General features: G+C 30.5%; 1 protein-coding gene across 1 annotated transcript in view; it reads right to left on the bottom strand.

The window, feature by feature from the left end:
• Positions 1-923: 923 nt before the first annotated feature.
• Positions 924-17,915, bottom strand: part of LOC106082407 (homeobox ARX homolog alr-1) — a 42,206-nt gene continuing 25,214 nt past the window's right edge. The window contains exon 3 of the mRNA XM_013244894.2: positions 924-1,159. Within this exon, the coding sequence (XP_013100348.2) occupies positions 1,076-1,159 (84 nt within the window). The 3' untranslated portion in view covers positions 924-1,075. The remainder of the gene's footprint in view (positions 1,160-17,915) is intronic.

Genomic DNA, 17,915 nt, shown 5'->3' with positions numbered 1-17,915 from the left:
AATAACAAAGTATTAATTTTTTTAAATTATGTTATTTATTTTTTTGTTTTTTTGCAATGATGAATACTTTTTTTGTTTAATTTTTTGTGTTCAGCTGTAAAATGGCCCTTTTTGTTCCAATAAATACTATTTTTTTCTTTAAAAACAATGAAATTGTGTACATATATATCACACAAGCACTACTGCATCATTAGTTTAATATGTTTTTATTCCAATTGTCTTTTGTAGACTTATTAAAAAAAAAAACATTGAATGATGAATACTTTTTTTGACCGCTGTATATACAAAATGCCAATTCAAGCATAGTATGGATGTCTACCTAAACTAGGGAACCAGTCTATCGAACACAGTTGGCAATTCAACGGGTGATACTTGGGGATCTGGTGATTTAAATGGGTCTTAAATCGGGATAACTCTAAGGTATCGTAACTTAGTCACAAATTCCTCGATAATACTCGAACAATGCATATAATGGCAAATTTGTAGTGTTTTCTGACTATACATTGTCCGTAATTTCTTTGAATGATCTTATCGCACCAGGTGTGAAGGCTAGAATCCTCTGTATCCTAGAGGTCCCGGATGTATCGTTCATGAAGCTATAAGATTTTTTTCAGTTTTTTTTTTCTTTTAAAACTTTTTTTTTATTTTTTAAGCTCAGAATTAAAAAAGTCCCAGTCTCACAGAAAAAATTCAAAAGTCTGCTTTACTGCAGGGGACCAAGTCCAAATTTAAATAGGTGGCCCTGACAAGAGCACCACCGAGCTTGATGAAGGTTTAAATTCACAAAATATTTCCTTAACTCTCCCTCCCATTAAGTAACGATGTTTTTGATATGTCTTGCCCAAGGAATGGGGAACTATAGTACTGTGCGACTTTAAATTAATATACGTACCTATACAAACTTGTTTCAATACATTCAAATAAAATTAAATCAATTATACATTTATTATTGCTACACTGTAAAACAATGTATATCACTTAAAATTATAAAATACCATAAAATCATTACTTAATCGTATATGAGTACAATATAAAGTTTCGTTTTTATAGTTTTCATCATTTGTATAAAATTATCTCAATACGAAGACGTTGTACGATTGATATGTATAGAATGTCGTTCTTGTTTTCGAAATTTGGCCCGTCGATTTTGGAACCAAACCTGAAAGGAAAAAAGGTAGAAAAGAAACGATGAAAAAATATTTTATAGAAAATTTTGTTAAAATGTTATTTATATGGGAAATTTTGTTAAAATTTCATTTTTATGGGAACTATTGTCAAACTTTTTGTCAAGGCGGATTGGCATAAATTTCGGCACAAATTCTGCACCACTATCCCTTCTAGACTAGAAAAGGAAGTGGAAACTACGGAGGATATATACATATTGTTCATGCGGTTCCCGTAGGCCCTGAATGACTCGCTTGCGTCAGCATGCCCTAGTGCCAAGCCAAGGGGCAAACAGCGACCGCCATGGTGGACCCCAGAGCTGGTTGGTCTTAGGAAGGACTGCAGAAAACTTTTCAACAGAGCAAAAGCCACAAGAGCACCACACGATTGAGACATCTATAAGGCTGAGCTAAAAAAATATAAGGGCGAGCTTAGAAGGCTCAGAACAAATCCTGGGTAGAATTCTGCAGCTCCGTGGAGGATACATTTGAGGCCTCTAGGCTATGGAAGATTCTGTCCTCTAAACCTATTACGTTGGGGTATATCCAGAAGTCGGAGAATGTATGGACAATGTCTAGTGAGGAAACTCTATAACTACTCGTTGATAAACATTTCCCGGTAAGTTTTCCAACGGACAACGTGGCGCCAGAAGAGGTTGTCACTGATATGCATTCGTCGGAGGCCATTAGGGAAATTTTGTCTGAGCAGAAAATGCTTACGCGGTAAGAAGTTTCGACTCCTTTAAGTCGCCAGGCCCTGATGATGTATCACCGGATGAATTACAAGCTGCGTCTGATAGACTGGTTCCCAGGCTTAGGGAGATAAACTCTGCTTGTCATATATACTTGTGGGATGTAGGGACACGAAAGTCAACTTCATTGCGAAAGCAGGATAACCCACACCACACTTTCGTCCTATTAGTCTGTCATCCTTTATGCTGAAGACTCTTGAGAGGTTGATAGCAACATATCTTAGGGCAAAGATCCCTGAAGATTGCCTGTCGCGGCTGCAGCATGCATATAATAAAGGTAAATCCACTGAAACAGCCCGTCACGACCTAGTCGGCTACATAGAGAGTTCTCTCCGACATTGAAGGTGCTTTCAATAATGTAAAACCGACGTCAATCATGAAGTAGTTGGAGTTTCTAGGCATCAACTCTACCGTAAGAAGATGCATTACGGCAGGTTTGGGATCTGTGGATCTAAAAAGATGGGTCAGCAGAGGAACTCCTCAAGGAGGTGTACTGTCTACTCTACTTTGGAATATAGACATTAACAATATATTATTGTCTCTGGAAGAAAACGGCGTAAAAGTGGTCGCGTATGCAGATGACGTGGCAATTGCGGTTAGGGGAAAGTTTGCCGGCACTCTAAGAGATATGCTTCAGAAAGCTCTACGTGCAACAGCGCAATGGGCTACCGAAAGTTGTCTGGGTATAAATCCGACAACTTTCGGTAGTTCTTTTCAGCAGGAGATACATGTTGCCTACAGTGGAACCTGTCTCCTTGGGTGGAGAGAATGTTCCATTTACAGACAGCACAGAATACCTGGATGTTTTGCTGGACAGGAAATTGAACTTCAAATCCAACATTTTGGAAAGGGCAAGCAATGCCACTCTTGCCCTATACACCTGCAAGAGAGCCTGGGCAAAAATTGAAGGTTTACACTGCACGTCATGCATTGGGTATATACTGCAGTTGTCAGACCTTTATTGCTATATGGTGTTGTGGTCTGGTGGACGGCGCTCCAAAGTCCACCTACTGTTTAATATATATTCGGATCCAAAGGATGGCTTACTTGTGCATCACAGCCGCACTGAGGACGACACCATCTGATGCACTGAATTTAAGGCTTCATCTTATGCCTCTGGACATTGTGGCTACCCAAATTGCAGCGACCACTGCAGTGAGGTTAAGGGAGCTTTCTCATTGGTCATGTGGCGGCTATGGACACCGTGCCATCCTTGATACAATATCCGATGTTCCAGGCAGTGTGGATTACATCTACCTGAGACGCTTTTTGATCAAATGTACTGTACCACTATTCCTGATAGAAGCGATTGGAAGTACGATATTCCTGCTAACAGATGGTTCCAAACTAAACGACCAGGTGGGCTTTGGGGTGTACTCTAAAGATCTAGAACTGGTGATATCGAAGAGTTTACCCGACCACTGCAGTGTGTATCAAGCAGAGATCCTTGCAATTAAGGAAGTGGTGGAATGGCTAAGATATAATGTCATTATGACGTTTGGCATATATATCTTCTCAGAGAGACAGGCAGCCATTAAATCCCTGGAAAATGTATTTCTGAACACAAAAACCACCCTCGGCTGTAGTAGATGTCTCAACGAGATGGCTGAACAGTTCAAAATTCAGCTGTTCTGGGTGCCGGGCCACTGAGATATCCCGGGGAATTCTAAAGCAGACGAGCTTGCGAGACTAGGAACTACAGTACACATTCCAGGGATACTGGAATCTGTGGGTATGCCTCTAGCGACATGTAAGCTAAGTCTTCAGGACCAAGCTCGAAGGGCAACGAATGATAGATGGTCACAAAGAGGGGGCTGTGAGCAATCTAGACTTTAAGAGTTATACTGCTTTGCTGTCATTGGCTAGAACAGACGTCTCAGTCATGGTGTCCGTCATGACAGGTCACTGTCTAATCGGAAAACATGCTGACAGACTGAAGGTTGCTAGCAACGACTTTTGCAGAAGATGTAGAGACATCGGGGAAGAAGAGACTATAGAACACCTTCTGTGTGTGCACTAGCAGTCAGAAAGAGTTTCACTTTAGGTTGTCATTTCGTTTGAGAACCTGTCTGATTTAGCGGATATGAACATTCGCAAGTTATTGGGCTTTTTAAGGCTATATGGATGGTTCAACGGTAGGAACTAGAAGGCTTCTTCCTTCTTCTGTTTCTGTGGTATCACAATGGACGAAAACGTCTAAGTGAGTCTGATGGCAGACTGACACTTAAACCTAACCTAACTATTGTCAAATTTTGTCAAAATTTTGTTTGTTTTGGTTATATTCTCACGATTTCTTTTTATTGTCAATTTCATTTCTATAGGAAACTTTGTCAAATTTTCTGTCTGAAAATTCGTTATGTTCACTTAAGCACAATTTTGAAAAAAACACACATTTCACAATAAATAACTTTAATCATGTGAGAAATGTCTAAAAAGCACCATCCACCTACAGACTTACGACAATTCCATTGGGAGCAATATTGCTCCCATTAACAGAGCAACCCTCAAAAATTTCACACAAGCCAAAATACTTCTAAATTCACAAACATCCCCAATCTCACTCTCTTATTTTTAATTCTTCAAAAAAAAAAACAGAAACTTCAAAGTGACCAAATGCAATATTTGTTTGTGAGAGTGTAACAATGCACCAATGAATTCTCTGGAGAGCAAAAAGATGGATGAGAAAGTAATTGGCCCTTTTTAATTCATTTAGTCATTTTACCCATACCGCCGCCGACAGCAACACCAAGCTGCACGTGTGTGTCTGTGTGTGTGTGTGTGTGTGTATGGTCTTAACGGATGATTACGTGTGTGATTGGTGTTTTAGTGCAATTTCGGCGATTACACGCGTTACAATAAGAGATAAACTCAAGGGGACTATAGCGGTGGCAGGGAGAGGTAGTACATACATACATACATATACTTTCAAGTGTTTGCTGGGGCGTTTTTAAATGGAGATAAAATTATATGCAATAGGAAGTAGAGCACAAAGGTTGCAATAAAGAAGAGTTGACAAAATACCAATAGAAACTAAATTTTATGAATATTCACCGAATAGAAATGAAATTTTGACAAATTTTTACTTTGAAAAAATATTCTATATGAATGAGATTTTGTTAAAAGATTTCCATAAAAATAAGATTCTGTTAAAATATTCCTAAAAAAATAAAATTTCGTCAAAATTTCCTATGAAAATGAAATTTAGACAAAATTTCTTATAAAAACGAAATTTGTACCAAATTTCGTAAAGAAACAAAGTTTTGTTGTTGGATTTATTTGTCCAACTGAAACCAATATAGGCTTCGATTTTGTTTCTATTTAAAATAGAAAGTAAAATAAAAACCCCTTTTTTAAAAAGTTTTTGGCAAAATGTGATTGCGATTAATGCATTGGGCAGGCTACATAGATCGCGATTTCGAAGCTAACCAAGCTTCATTCTCAGTCCGCTTTGTCCCAAAAAGATTACATGCATTGTGTGTGTTGCTGATGCTAGATGTTCCCTTTAAATCAGAGATATTGACGGTTGGCTCAGATAGCCGAGTGTTTGGGGGTACGCCCTCAAGTAACCTCCTGAACTGAACTTCATTTCTGACTATGGTAATATAGAGCTCGAATGAATGGTATTAATGAGTAAAGATCGAATTTGATATCTAATTTCAGGGCAAAGTGTCGGTGGGCGCCCCATCCCAAAACACCTTCCAAACGGTTCACATTTACCGACCATGGCAATAAGGGGCTCAAATAAATATCGATATTTGAGTCGGAATGTCTGAGGTGCCATCCCTCCCCTAAAAAGCACTTCTCATTAGCCTAATTTTCAAAAACACCAGATCTCGGAGATTGGTAATGCAATTTGTTCGAAATTTTTTGGCACTCTTACAGTTACCTAAAACAAAACAAGGTTTTTATTGTTGGGGTCGGGTGCCTAGGGGGCCACACAAAACTCGGAAAATGGATATATAGAGCAATGACGACAACATAGGGTTAAAACGAAAGGTGCTTGAGAGAGAAAAAAAAAAACGAAGAGCCATGAGTTTGACGAAGACCCTGGGGTCCACTCAACCCTCAAACTGAACTTATTTACCGATCATACAAATAAGGGGCTCATATAAAATGTGTTTGAAAGTGGAGCCCGAAGCTTAGATTTGCTTTAAGGGCCAAGTGTCTTGGGGGCCATCCCATCCCGAAATACCCGGTAAATAGGAAATATTTACCAAAGTGGAAATATAAGACCCAAAAGAGTAGGAGTATTTTTGCCAGCATTAAGAGGGAATAAGCACCGCTTTAAATTGTTTTCCAATGTTCTCGCCAGAATTCGAACGCAGGCGTTAGCGGACAAGGGGTACAGTGGCACGAATTCGATATCCACATTAAGGGTGATGTGCCCCCACCCTAATAAGGCATTAGAGAGTTTAATAAAGGGGAGCGCAGCGGGCCCTTTCGGCCAGTTTTCTATCGAAATGAAATTTTGACAAATCCTATAGAAATGATATTTTGACAAAATGTCCTATAGAAAGAAATTTTGACAAAATTTCCTATAGAAATGAGATTTTGACAAAATTTCCTAACGAAGTGAAATCTTGACAAAATTTCCTTTAGAACTGAAATTTTGACAAAATTTCCTATAGAAATGAAATTTTGACAAAATTTCCAATAGAAATGAAATTTTGACAAAATTTCCTATAGAAATGAAATTTTGACAAAATTTCCTATAGAAATGAAATTTTGACAAAATTTCCTATAGAAATGAAATTTTGACAAAATTTCCTATAGAAATGAAATTTTGACAAAATTTCCTATAGAAATGAAATTTTGACAAAATTTCCTATAGAAATGAAATTTTGACAAAATTTCCTATAGAAATGAAATTTTGACAAAATTTCCTATAGAAATGAAATTTTGACAAAATTTCCTATAGAAATGAAATTTTGACAAAATTTCCTATAGAAATGAAATTTTGACAAAATTTCCTATAGAAATGAAATTTTGACAAAATTTCCTATAGAAATGAAATTTTGACAAAATTTCCTATAGAAATGAAATTTTGACAAAATTTCCTATAGAAATGAAATTTTGACAAAATTTCCTATAGAAATGAAATTTTGACAAAATTTCCTATAGAAATGAAATTTTGACAAAATTTCCTATAGAAATGAAATTTTGACAAAATTTCCTATAGAAATGAAATTTTGACAAAATTTCCTATAGAAATGAAATTTTGACAAAATTTCCTATAGAAATGAAATTTTGACAAAATTTCCTATAGAAATGAAATTTTGACAAAATTTCCTATAGAAATGAAATTTTGACAAAATTTCCTATAGAAATGAAATTTTGACAAAATTTCCTATAGAAATGAAATTTTGACAAAATTTCCTATAGAAATGAAATTTTGACAAAATTTCCTATAGAAATGAAATTTTGACAAAATTTCCTATAGAAATGAAATTTTGACAAAATTTCCTATAGAAATGAAATTTTGACACAAAATTTCCTATAGAAAGAAATTTTGACCAAATTTCATATAGAAATGAAATTTGACAAAATTTCCTATAGAAATGAAATTTTGACAACATTTCTTATAAAATGAAATTTTGACAAAATTTCCTATAGAAATGCAATTTTGACAAAATTTCCTATAGAAATGAAATTTTGACAAAATTTCCTATAGAAATGAAATTTTGACAAAATTTCCTATAGAAATGAAATTTTGACAAAATTTCCTATAGAAATGAAATTTTGACAAAATTTCCTATAGAAATGAAATTTTGACAAAATTTCCTATAGAAATGAAATTTTGACAAAATTTCCTATAGAAATGAAATTTTGACAAAATTTCCTATAGAAATGAAATTTTGACAAAATTTCCTATAGAAATGAAATTTTGACAAAATTTCCTATAGAAATGAAATTTTGACAAAATTTCCTATAGAAATGAAATTTTGACAAAATTTCCTATAGAAATGAAATTTTGACAAAATTTCCTATAGAAATGAAATTTTGACAAAATTTCCTATAGAAATGAAATTTTGACAAAATTTCCTATAGAAATGAAATTTTGACAAAATTTCCTATAGAAATGAAATTTTGACAAAATTTCCTATAGAAATGAAATTTTGACAAAATTTCCTATAGAAATGAAATTTTGACAAAATTTCCTATAGAAATGAAATTTTGACAAAATTTCCTATAGAAATGAAATTTTGACAAAATTTCCTATAGAAATGAAATTTTGACAAAATTTCCTATAGAAATGAAATTTTGACAAAATTTCCTATAGAAATGAAATTTTGACAAAATTTCCTATAGAAATGAAATTTTGACAAAATTTCCTATAGAAATGAAATTTTGTCAAAATTTTCTATAAAAATTAAAATTTGACAAAATTTCCTATAGAAATGAAATTTTGACAAAAATTTCCAGTTGAAATGAAATTTTGACAAAATTTCCTATAGAAATGAAATTTTGACAAAATTTCCTATAGAAATGAAATTTTTGACAAAATTTCCTATAGAAATGAAATTTTGACAAAATTTCCTATAGAAATGAAATTTTGACAAAATTTCCTATAGAAAGAAATTTTGACAAAATTTCATATAGAAATGAAATTTTGACAAAATTTCCTATAGAAATGAAATTTTGACAACATTTCTTATAAAATGAAATTTTGACAAAATTTCCTATAGAAATGAAATTTTGACAAAATTTCTATAGAAATTAAATTTTGACAAATTTCCTATAGAAATGAAATTTTGACAAAATTTCCTATAGAAATGAAATTTTGACAAAATTTCCTATAGAAATGAAATTTTGACAAAATTTCCTATAGAAATGAAATTTTGACAAAATTTCCTATAGAAATGAAATTTTGACAAAATTTCCTATAGAAATGAAATTTTGACAAAATTTCCTATAGAAATGAAATTTTGACAAAATTTTCCTATAGAAATGAAATTTTGACAAAATTTCCTATAGAAATGAAATTTTGACAAAATTTCCTATAGAAATGAAATTTTGTCAAAATTTCCTATAGAAATGAAATTTTGACAAAATTTCCTATAGAAATGAAATTTTGACAAAATTTCCTATAGATATGAAATTTTGACAAAATTTCCTATAGAAATGAAATTTTGACAAAATTTCCTATAGAAATGATATTTTGACAAATTTCCTATAGAAATGAAATTTTGACAAAATTTCCAATAGAAATGAAATTTTGACAAAATTTCCTATAGAAATGAAATTTTGTCAAAATTTCTATAGAAATGAAATTTGACAAAATTTCCTATAGAAATGAAATTTTGACAAAATTTCCTATAGATATGAAATTTTGACAAAATTTCCTATAGAAATGAATTTTGACAAAATTTCCTATAGAAATGAAATTTTGACAAAATTTCCTATAGAAATGAAATTTTGACAAAAATTTCCTATAGAAATGAAATTTTGACAAAATTTCCTATAGAAATGAAATTTTGACAAAATTTCCTATAGAAAGAAATTTTGACAAAATTTCATATAGAAATTGAAATTTTGACAAAATTTCCTATAGAAATGAAATTTTGACAAAATTTCCTATAGAAATGAAATTTTGACAAAATTTCCTATAGAAATGAAATTTTGACAAAATTTCCTATAGAAATGAAATTTTGACAAAATTTCCTATAGAAATGAATTTTGACAAAATTTCCTATAGAAATGAAATTTTGACAAAATTTCCTATAGAAATGAATTTTGTCAAAATTTTCAATAAAAATTAAAATTTCCTATAGAAATGAAATTTTGACAAAATTTCCTATAGAAATGAATTTTGACAAAATTTCCTATAGAAAGAAATTTTGACAAAATTTCATATAGAAATGAAATTTTGACAAAATTTCCTATAGAAATGAAATTTTGACAAAATTTCCTATAGAAATTAAATTTTGACAAATTTCCTATAGAAATGAAATTTTGACAAAATTTCCTATAGAAATGAAATTTTGACAAAATTTCCTATAGAAATGAAATTTTGACAAAATTTCCTATAGAAATGAAATTTTGACAAAATTTCCTATAGGAATGAAATTTTGACAAAATTTCCTATAGAAATGAAATTTTGACAAAATTTCCTATAGAAATGAAATTTTGACAAATTTTCCTATAGAAAGAAATTTTGACAAAATTTCATATAGAAATGAAATTTTGACAAAATTTCCTATAGAAATGAAATTTTGACAAAATTTCCTATAGAAATGAAATTTTGACAAATTTCCTATAGAAATGAAATTTTGACAAAATTTCCTATAGAAATGAAATTTTGACAAAAATTTCCTATAGAAATGAAATTTTGACAAAATTTCCTATAGAAATGAAATTTTGACAAAATTTCCTATAGAAATGAAATTTTGACAAAATTTCCTATAGAAATGAAATTTTGACAAAATTTCCTATAGAAATGAAATTTTGACAAAATTTCCTATAGAAATGAAATTTTGACAAAATTCCTATAGAAATGAAATTTTGACAAAAATTTCCTATAGAAATGAAATTTTGACAAAATTTCCTATAGAAATGAAATTTTGACAAAATTTCCTATAGAAATGAAATTTTGACAAAATTTCCTATAGAAATGAAATTTTGACAAAATTTCCTATAGAAATGAAATTTTGACAAAAATTTCCTATAGAAATGAAATTTTGACAAAATTTCCTATAGAAATGAAATTTTGACAAAATTTCCTATAGAAATGAAATTTTGACAAAATTTCCTATAGAAATGAAATTTTGTCAAAATTTTCTATAAAAATTAAAATTTGACAAAATTTCCTATAGAAATGAAATTTTGACAAAATTTCCAATTGAAATGAAATTTTGACAAAATTTCCTATAGAAATGAAATTTTGACAAAATTTCCTATAGAAATGAAATTTTGACAAAATTTCCTATAGAAATGAAATTTTGACAAAATTTCCTATAGAAATGAAATTTTGACAAAATTTCCTATAGAAAGAAATTTGACAAAATTTCATATAGAAATGAAATTTTGACAAAATTTCCTATAGAAATGAAATTTTGACAACATTTCTTATAAAATGAAATTTTGACAAAATTTCCTATAGAAATGAAATTTTGACAAAATTTCCTATAGAAATGAAATTTGACAAAATTTCCTATAGAAATGAAATTTTGACAAAATTTCCTATAGAAATGAAATTTTGACAAAAATTTCCTATAGAAATGAAATTTTGACAAAATTTCCTATAGAAATGAAATTTTGACAAAATTTCCTATAGAAATGAAATTTTGACAAAATTTCCTATAGAAATGAAATTTGACAAAATTTCCTATAGAAATGAAATTTTGTCAAAATTTCCTATAGAAATGAAATTTTGACAAAATTTCTATAGAAATGAAATTTTGACAAAATTTCCTATAGATATGAAATTTTGACAAAATTTCCTATAGAAATGAAATTTTGACAAAATTTCCTATAGAAATGAAATTTGACAAAATTTCCTATAGAAATGAAATTATGTCAAAATTTCCTATAGAAATGAAATTTTGACAAAATTTCCTATAGAAATGAAATTTTGACAAAATTTCCTATAGATATGAAATTTTGACAAAATTTCCTATAGAAATGAAATTTTGACAAAATTTCCTATAGAAATGAAATTTTGACAAAATTTCCTATAGAAATGAATTTTGACAAAATTTCCTATAGAAATGAAATTTTGAACAAAATTTCCTATAGAAATGAAATTTTGACAAAATTTCCTATAGAAATGAAATTTTGACAAAATTTCCTATAGAAAGAAATTTTGACAAAATTTCATATAGAAATGAAATTTTGACAAAATTTCATATAGAAATGAAATTTTGACAAAATTCCTATAGAAATGAAATTTGACAAAATTTCCTATAGAAATGAAATTTTGACAAAATTTCCTATAGAAATGAAATTTTGACAAATTTCCTATAGAAATGAAATTTTGACAAAATTTCCTATAGAAATGAAATTTGACAAAATTTCCTATAGAAATGAAATTTTGACAAAATTTCCTATAGAAATGAAATTTTGACAAAATTTCCTATAGAAATGAAATTTTGACAAAATTTCCTATAGAAATGAAATTTTGACAAAATTTCCTATAGAAATGAAATTTTGACAAAATTTCCTATAGAAATGAAATTTTGTCAAAATTTTCTATAAAAATTAAAATTTCCTATAGAAATGAAATTTTGACAAAATTTCCTATAGAAATGAAATTTTGACAAAATTTCCTATAGAAAGAAATTTTGACAAAATTTCATATAGAAATGAAATTTTGACAAAATTTCCTATAGAAATGAAATTTTGACAAAATTTCCTATAGAAATTATTTTGACAAAATTTCCTATAGAAATGAATTTGACAAAATTTCCTATAGAAATGAAATTTTGACAAAATTTCCTATAGAAATGAAATTTTTGACAAAATTTCCTATAGGAATGAAATTTTGACAAAATTTCCTTATAGAAATGAAATTTTGACAAAATTTCCTATAGAAATGAAATTTTGACAAAATTTCCTATAGAAATGAAATTTTGACAAAATTTCCTATAGAAATGAAATTTTGACAAAATTTCCTATAGAAATGAAATTTTGTCAAAATTTCCTATAGAAATGAAATTTTGACAAAATTTCCTATAGAAATGAAATTTTGACAAAATTTCCTATAGATATGAAATTTTGACAAAATTTCCTATAGAAATGAAATTTTGACAAAATTTCCTATAGAAATGAAATTTTGACAAAATTTCCTATAGAAATGAAATTTTGACAAAATTTCCTATAGAAATGAAATTTTGACAAAATTTCCTATAGAAAGAAATTTTGACAAAATTTCATATAGAAATGAAATTTTGACAAAATTTCCTATAGAAATGAAATTTTGACAAAATTTCCTATAGAAATGAAATTTTGACAAAATTTCCTATAGAAAGAAATTTTGACAAAATTTCCTATAGAAATGAAATTTTGACAAAATTTCCTATAGAAATGAAATTTTGACAAAATTTCCTATAGAAATGAAATTTTGACAAAATTTCCTATAGAAATGAAATTTTGACAAAATTTCCTATAGAAAATGAAATTTTGACAAAATTTCCTATAGAAATGAAATTTTGACAAAATTTCCTATAGAAATGAAATTTTGACAAAATTTCCTATAGAAATGAAATTTTGACAAAATTTCCTATAAAATGAAATTTTGACAAAATTTCCTATAGAAGAAATTTGTCAAAATTTCCTATAGAAATGAAATTTTGACAAAATTTCCTATAGAAATGAAATTTTGACAAAATTTCCTATAGATATGAAATTTTGACAAAATTTCCTATAGAAATGAAATTTTGACAAAATTTCCTATAGAAATGAATTTTGACAAAATTTCCTATAGAAATGAAATTTTGACAAAATTTCCTATAGAAAGAAATTTTGACAAAATTTCATATAGAAATGAAATTTTGACAAAATTTCCTATAGAAATGAAATTTTTGACAACATTTCTTATAAAATGAAATTTTGACAAAATTTCCTATAGAAATGCAATTTTGACAAAATTTCCTATAGAAATGAAATTTTGACAAAATTTCCTATAGAATGAAATTTTGACAAAATTTCCTATAGAAATGAAATTTTGACAAAATTTCCTATAGAAATGAAATTTTGACAAAATTTCCTATAGAAATGAAATTTTGACAAAATTTCCTATAGAAATGAAATTTTGACAAAATTTCCTATAGAAATGAAATTTTGACAAAATTTCCTATAGAAATGAAATTTTGACGAAATTTCTATAGAAATGAAATTTTGACAAAATTTCCTATAGAAATGAAATTTTGACAAAATTTCCTATAGAAATGAAATTTTGACAAAATTCCCTATAGAAATGAAATTTTGACAAAATTTCCTATAGAAATGAAATTTTGACAAAATTTCCTATAGAAATGAAATTTTGACAAAATTTCCTATAGAAATGAATTTTGACAAAATTTCCTATAGAAATGAAATTTTGACAAAATTTCCTATAGAAATGAAATTTTGACAAAATTTCCTATAGAAATAAATTTTGACAAAATTTCCTATAGAAATGAAATTTTGACAAAATTTCCTATAGAAATGAAATTTTGACAAAATTTCCTATAGAAATGAAATTTTGACAAAATTTCCTATAGAAATGAAATTTTGACAAAATTTCTATAGAAATGAAATTTTGACAAAATTTCCTATAGAAATGAAATTTTGACAAAATTTCCTATAGAAATGAAATTTTGTCAAAATTTTCTATAAAAATTAAAATTTGACAAAATTTCCTATAGAAATGAAATTTTGACAAAATTTCCAATTGAAATGAAATTTTGACAAAAATTTCCTATAGAAATGAAATTTTGACAAAATTTCCTATAGAAATGAAATTTTGACAAAATTTCCTATAGAAATGAAATTTTGACAAAATTTCCCTATAGAAATGAAATTTTGACAAAATTTCCTATAGAAATGAAATTTTGACAAAATTTCCTATAGAAAGAAATTTTGACAAAATTTCATATAGAAATGAAATTTTGACAAAATTTCCTATAGAAATGAAATTTTGACAACATTTCTTATAAAATGAAATTTTGACAAAATTTCCTATAGAAATGAAATTTTGACAAAATTTCCTATAGAAATTAAATTTTGACAAAATTTCCTATAGAAATGAAATTTTGACAAAATTTCCTATATAAATGAAATTTTGACAAAATTTCCTATAGAAATGAAATTTTGACAAAATTTCCTATAGAAATGAAATTTTGACAAAATTTCCTATAGAAATGAAATTTTGACAAAATTTCCTATAGAAATGAAATTTTGACAAAATTTCCTATAGAAATGAAATTTTGACAAAATTTCCTATAGAAATGAAATTTTGACAAAATTTCCTATAGATATGAAATTTTGACAAAATTTCCTATAGATATGAAATTTTGACAAAATTTCCTATAGAAATGAAATTTTGACAAAATTTCTTATAGAAATGAAATTTTGACAAAATTTCCTATAAAATTGTATAAAAATCAATTTGTGTTTGTTTGTCGGTTTGTTTATTTGTATGTTTGTTTGTGTGTTTTCAAAGATGGTGCTTAATTTTCCCGTGGTGAAAATAGGGTACTACATTTTTTGATATCCGAAGAGGGGCGGACCCTCCCCCTTACCCTAATTTTCAGAAACGCCAGATCTCTGAGATGGGTGGTGTGATTTAAGCAAAATTTTGTGAGCTCTTTTATAGTAACCTAGAAACAAAAATTTGGAATCTAAATTTCGGATGGGGTACCTGAGGGGCCGCCCCATCCTAAAATCCATAAAATATATATATAGACCAATCACGACAATATGGGACTCAAATGAAAGGTATTTAAGATAAGAAAACGTATCTGATATCCATTTGTCGGACCAAGTGTTTGAGGGACCACCCCAATCCCAAAAACACCGGACATATTTACCCACGATGGCAATATTGGACTCAAATGAAAGGTATTTACGAGTAGGGTAGGAATATGATATTCACATGTGGGACCAAGTTCCTGGGGGTCCAATCTCCCCAAAACAGCCCCTAAACATGACTTTTTTACTCACCATGGCAATATGGGGCTTAAATATTCTGAGTGTAGAACTCGAATCGAATTGAGTGTAGAACTCAAATCTGATATCCAAATGCGGGACCAAGTATTTGGGGGGCCGTCCCCAAAAACATTCCTCAAAGGACACAAATTTACGACCATAGCAATATGGGGCTCAAATGAGAGGTATTTGTGAGTATAGCACGAATTTGATATCAATATTCGGGAAACAGTCTATGGGGCCACCCCACGACCATAACACCACTCAAATTGGACTTATTTGCTGACCGTTGCAATATGGGACTAAAATAAGAGGGATTTTAGAGTTGAACACGAATCTGATATATATTATCAAGGCCAAGTCACGCCCCATCCCCCAAAACACCCCCAAACCGGTCATATTTGCCGACTATGGAAATATGGAGCTCAAATGGAAGGTATTTGAGATTAGACCACGAATCTGATAACAACATTCGTGACCAACTATTTAGGGGACTTCCGACCCCGATAACCATCCCCTAATAGGGCGTATTTGCGCACCATGACAATTTTGGTCTTAATGAGAGCGGAACTCGATATAGTTTTTAGGGCCCATACCTCAAACCGGACATATTTGCAGACTTTTGCAATAAGGCGTTCAAATGAAAGGTTCATATAAATTATATTTGAGAGTAGAGAACTATGCTGATTTATTTTCAGGGCTAATTAGGGGGAGCACCCAACTCCCTAAAACACCCTTAAATCGGACATATTTACCGACCATGTAAATGTGGGGCTCAAATGAAAGGTATTGGGCAGTAGAGAACAATATTGATACTGACCTTCCCAATATGGGCCACAAATAAAAGGTATCTGGTAGTAGAATACGAATCTGATATCCAAATGTGGGACCAAGTATTTGGGGCACCCAGCATGGCAATATGTGGCTCAAATGAAAGGTATTTGGGAGTAGAGCACGAAATTGATACCCACTTTCCGGAACACGTTTCTGGGGGTCCAAACCACCAACTAAACCCACGAAGCACTACACTGGGAACCTTCCCTCTTTCAAACTCCCCATGGGCACATCAGGCTGAAATAAAGTCTTTTAAGAATGGAGGCCACCGCAATGCATATGACGCTGAACGCCTGGGTTCTAATCCTGACGACACCATCAGAAAAAATGTTCGGCGGTGGTTTTCCCCTCCTACATTTATGAGATACTATGCCATGTAAAACTTCTCTCCAAAGAGGTGCGAGACGCCGTTCGCTTTTAGCTTAAACTTGAATCGGACTGCAGTCATTGATATGTGAGAAGTTCGCCCATAGAAGTTTTTCCATATAATATAAAAGAAGGCGAAGCGGATTGGGCCCGGTTCAGCTAGTTTCGTATTGCAATGAAATTTTGACAAAAATCCTTCAAAATTTAAATTTTGACAAGAGTTGCTTTAGATTTTTATACCCACCACCATAGGATGGGGGATATACTAATATAGTCATTCCGTTTGTAACATCTCGAATTATTGACCTGAGTCCTTATAAAGTATATATATTCTTGATCGTCTTGACATTCGACAGTCGATCTAGCCATATCCGTCCGTCCGTCCGTTTATCAAATTAACGATGGCGTTCGAATGAATAAAGATATCCTCTTGAAATTTTGCCCAGATACTTCTTATCGATGTAGGTCGTTGAGGATTGCAAATGTGTCATATCGGTTTAGATTTTGATATAGCCCCATATAAACCGATCCCCAATTTTGACTTCTTGAGCCTTAATTTTCATCCGATTTGGCTGAAATTTGGCACAAGGACTTGGATTCTGACTTCCAACATCAAAGTCGAGTATGATCCAATCGGTCTATACACTGAAAAAGCCCCCATACACACCGATTCCTGGATTGCGCAGATACTTCTTATCGATGTAGGTGGTTGAGGATTGCAAATGGGTCATATCGGTTTAGATTTTGATATAGCCCCCATGTTAACCAATCCCCAGTTTTGACTTGACTTTCAGCCCCTAGAGATCTCAAGTTTCTTCCGATTTGACTGAAATTTGGGACAAAGACTTGGAATCTGACTTCCAACATCAAAGCCGAGTATGATCCGATCGATCTATATACTGAAATAGCCCCCATAGAAACCTGAGGCACTAGAAACCTCAGTTTTCTTTCGATTTGGCTGAAGCTTGGCACAAAGACTTCTGCTATGGCTTCCAATAATCATGCTAACTATGATCCGAATCGGTCCATAACCTGATACGCAAATTTGCCCATGAACATTCTTCTAAGGAATTGGGGTCTACTAATGATAAGGGGCCTTCCTTTTATAGCCGAGCCCTTTGGGGAGAAGTTTAAACACGGCATTGTACCTCACAAATGTTGCCAGCATTAGGAG

This window comes from Stomoxys calcitrans, chromosome 5, assembly GCF_963082655.1.
Source record: "Stomoxys calcitrans chromosome 5, idStoCalc2.1, whole genome shotgun sequence".
NCBI lineage: Eukaryota > Metazoa > Arthropoda > Insecta > Diptera > Muscidae > Stomoxys > Stomoxys calcitrans.
The sequence above is the reverse complement of the archived record's forward strand: the minus strand, read 5'-3'. Positions and strand labels throughout refer to the sequence as shown.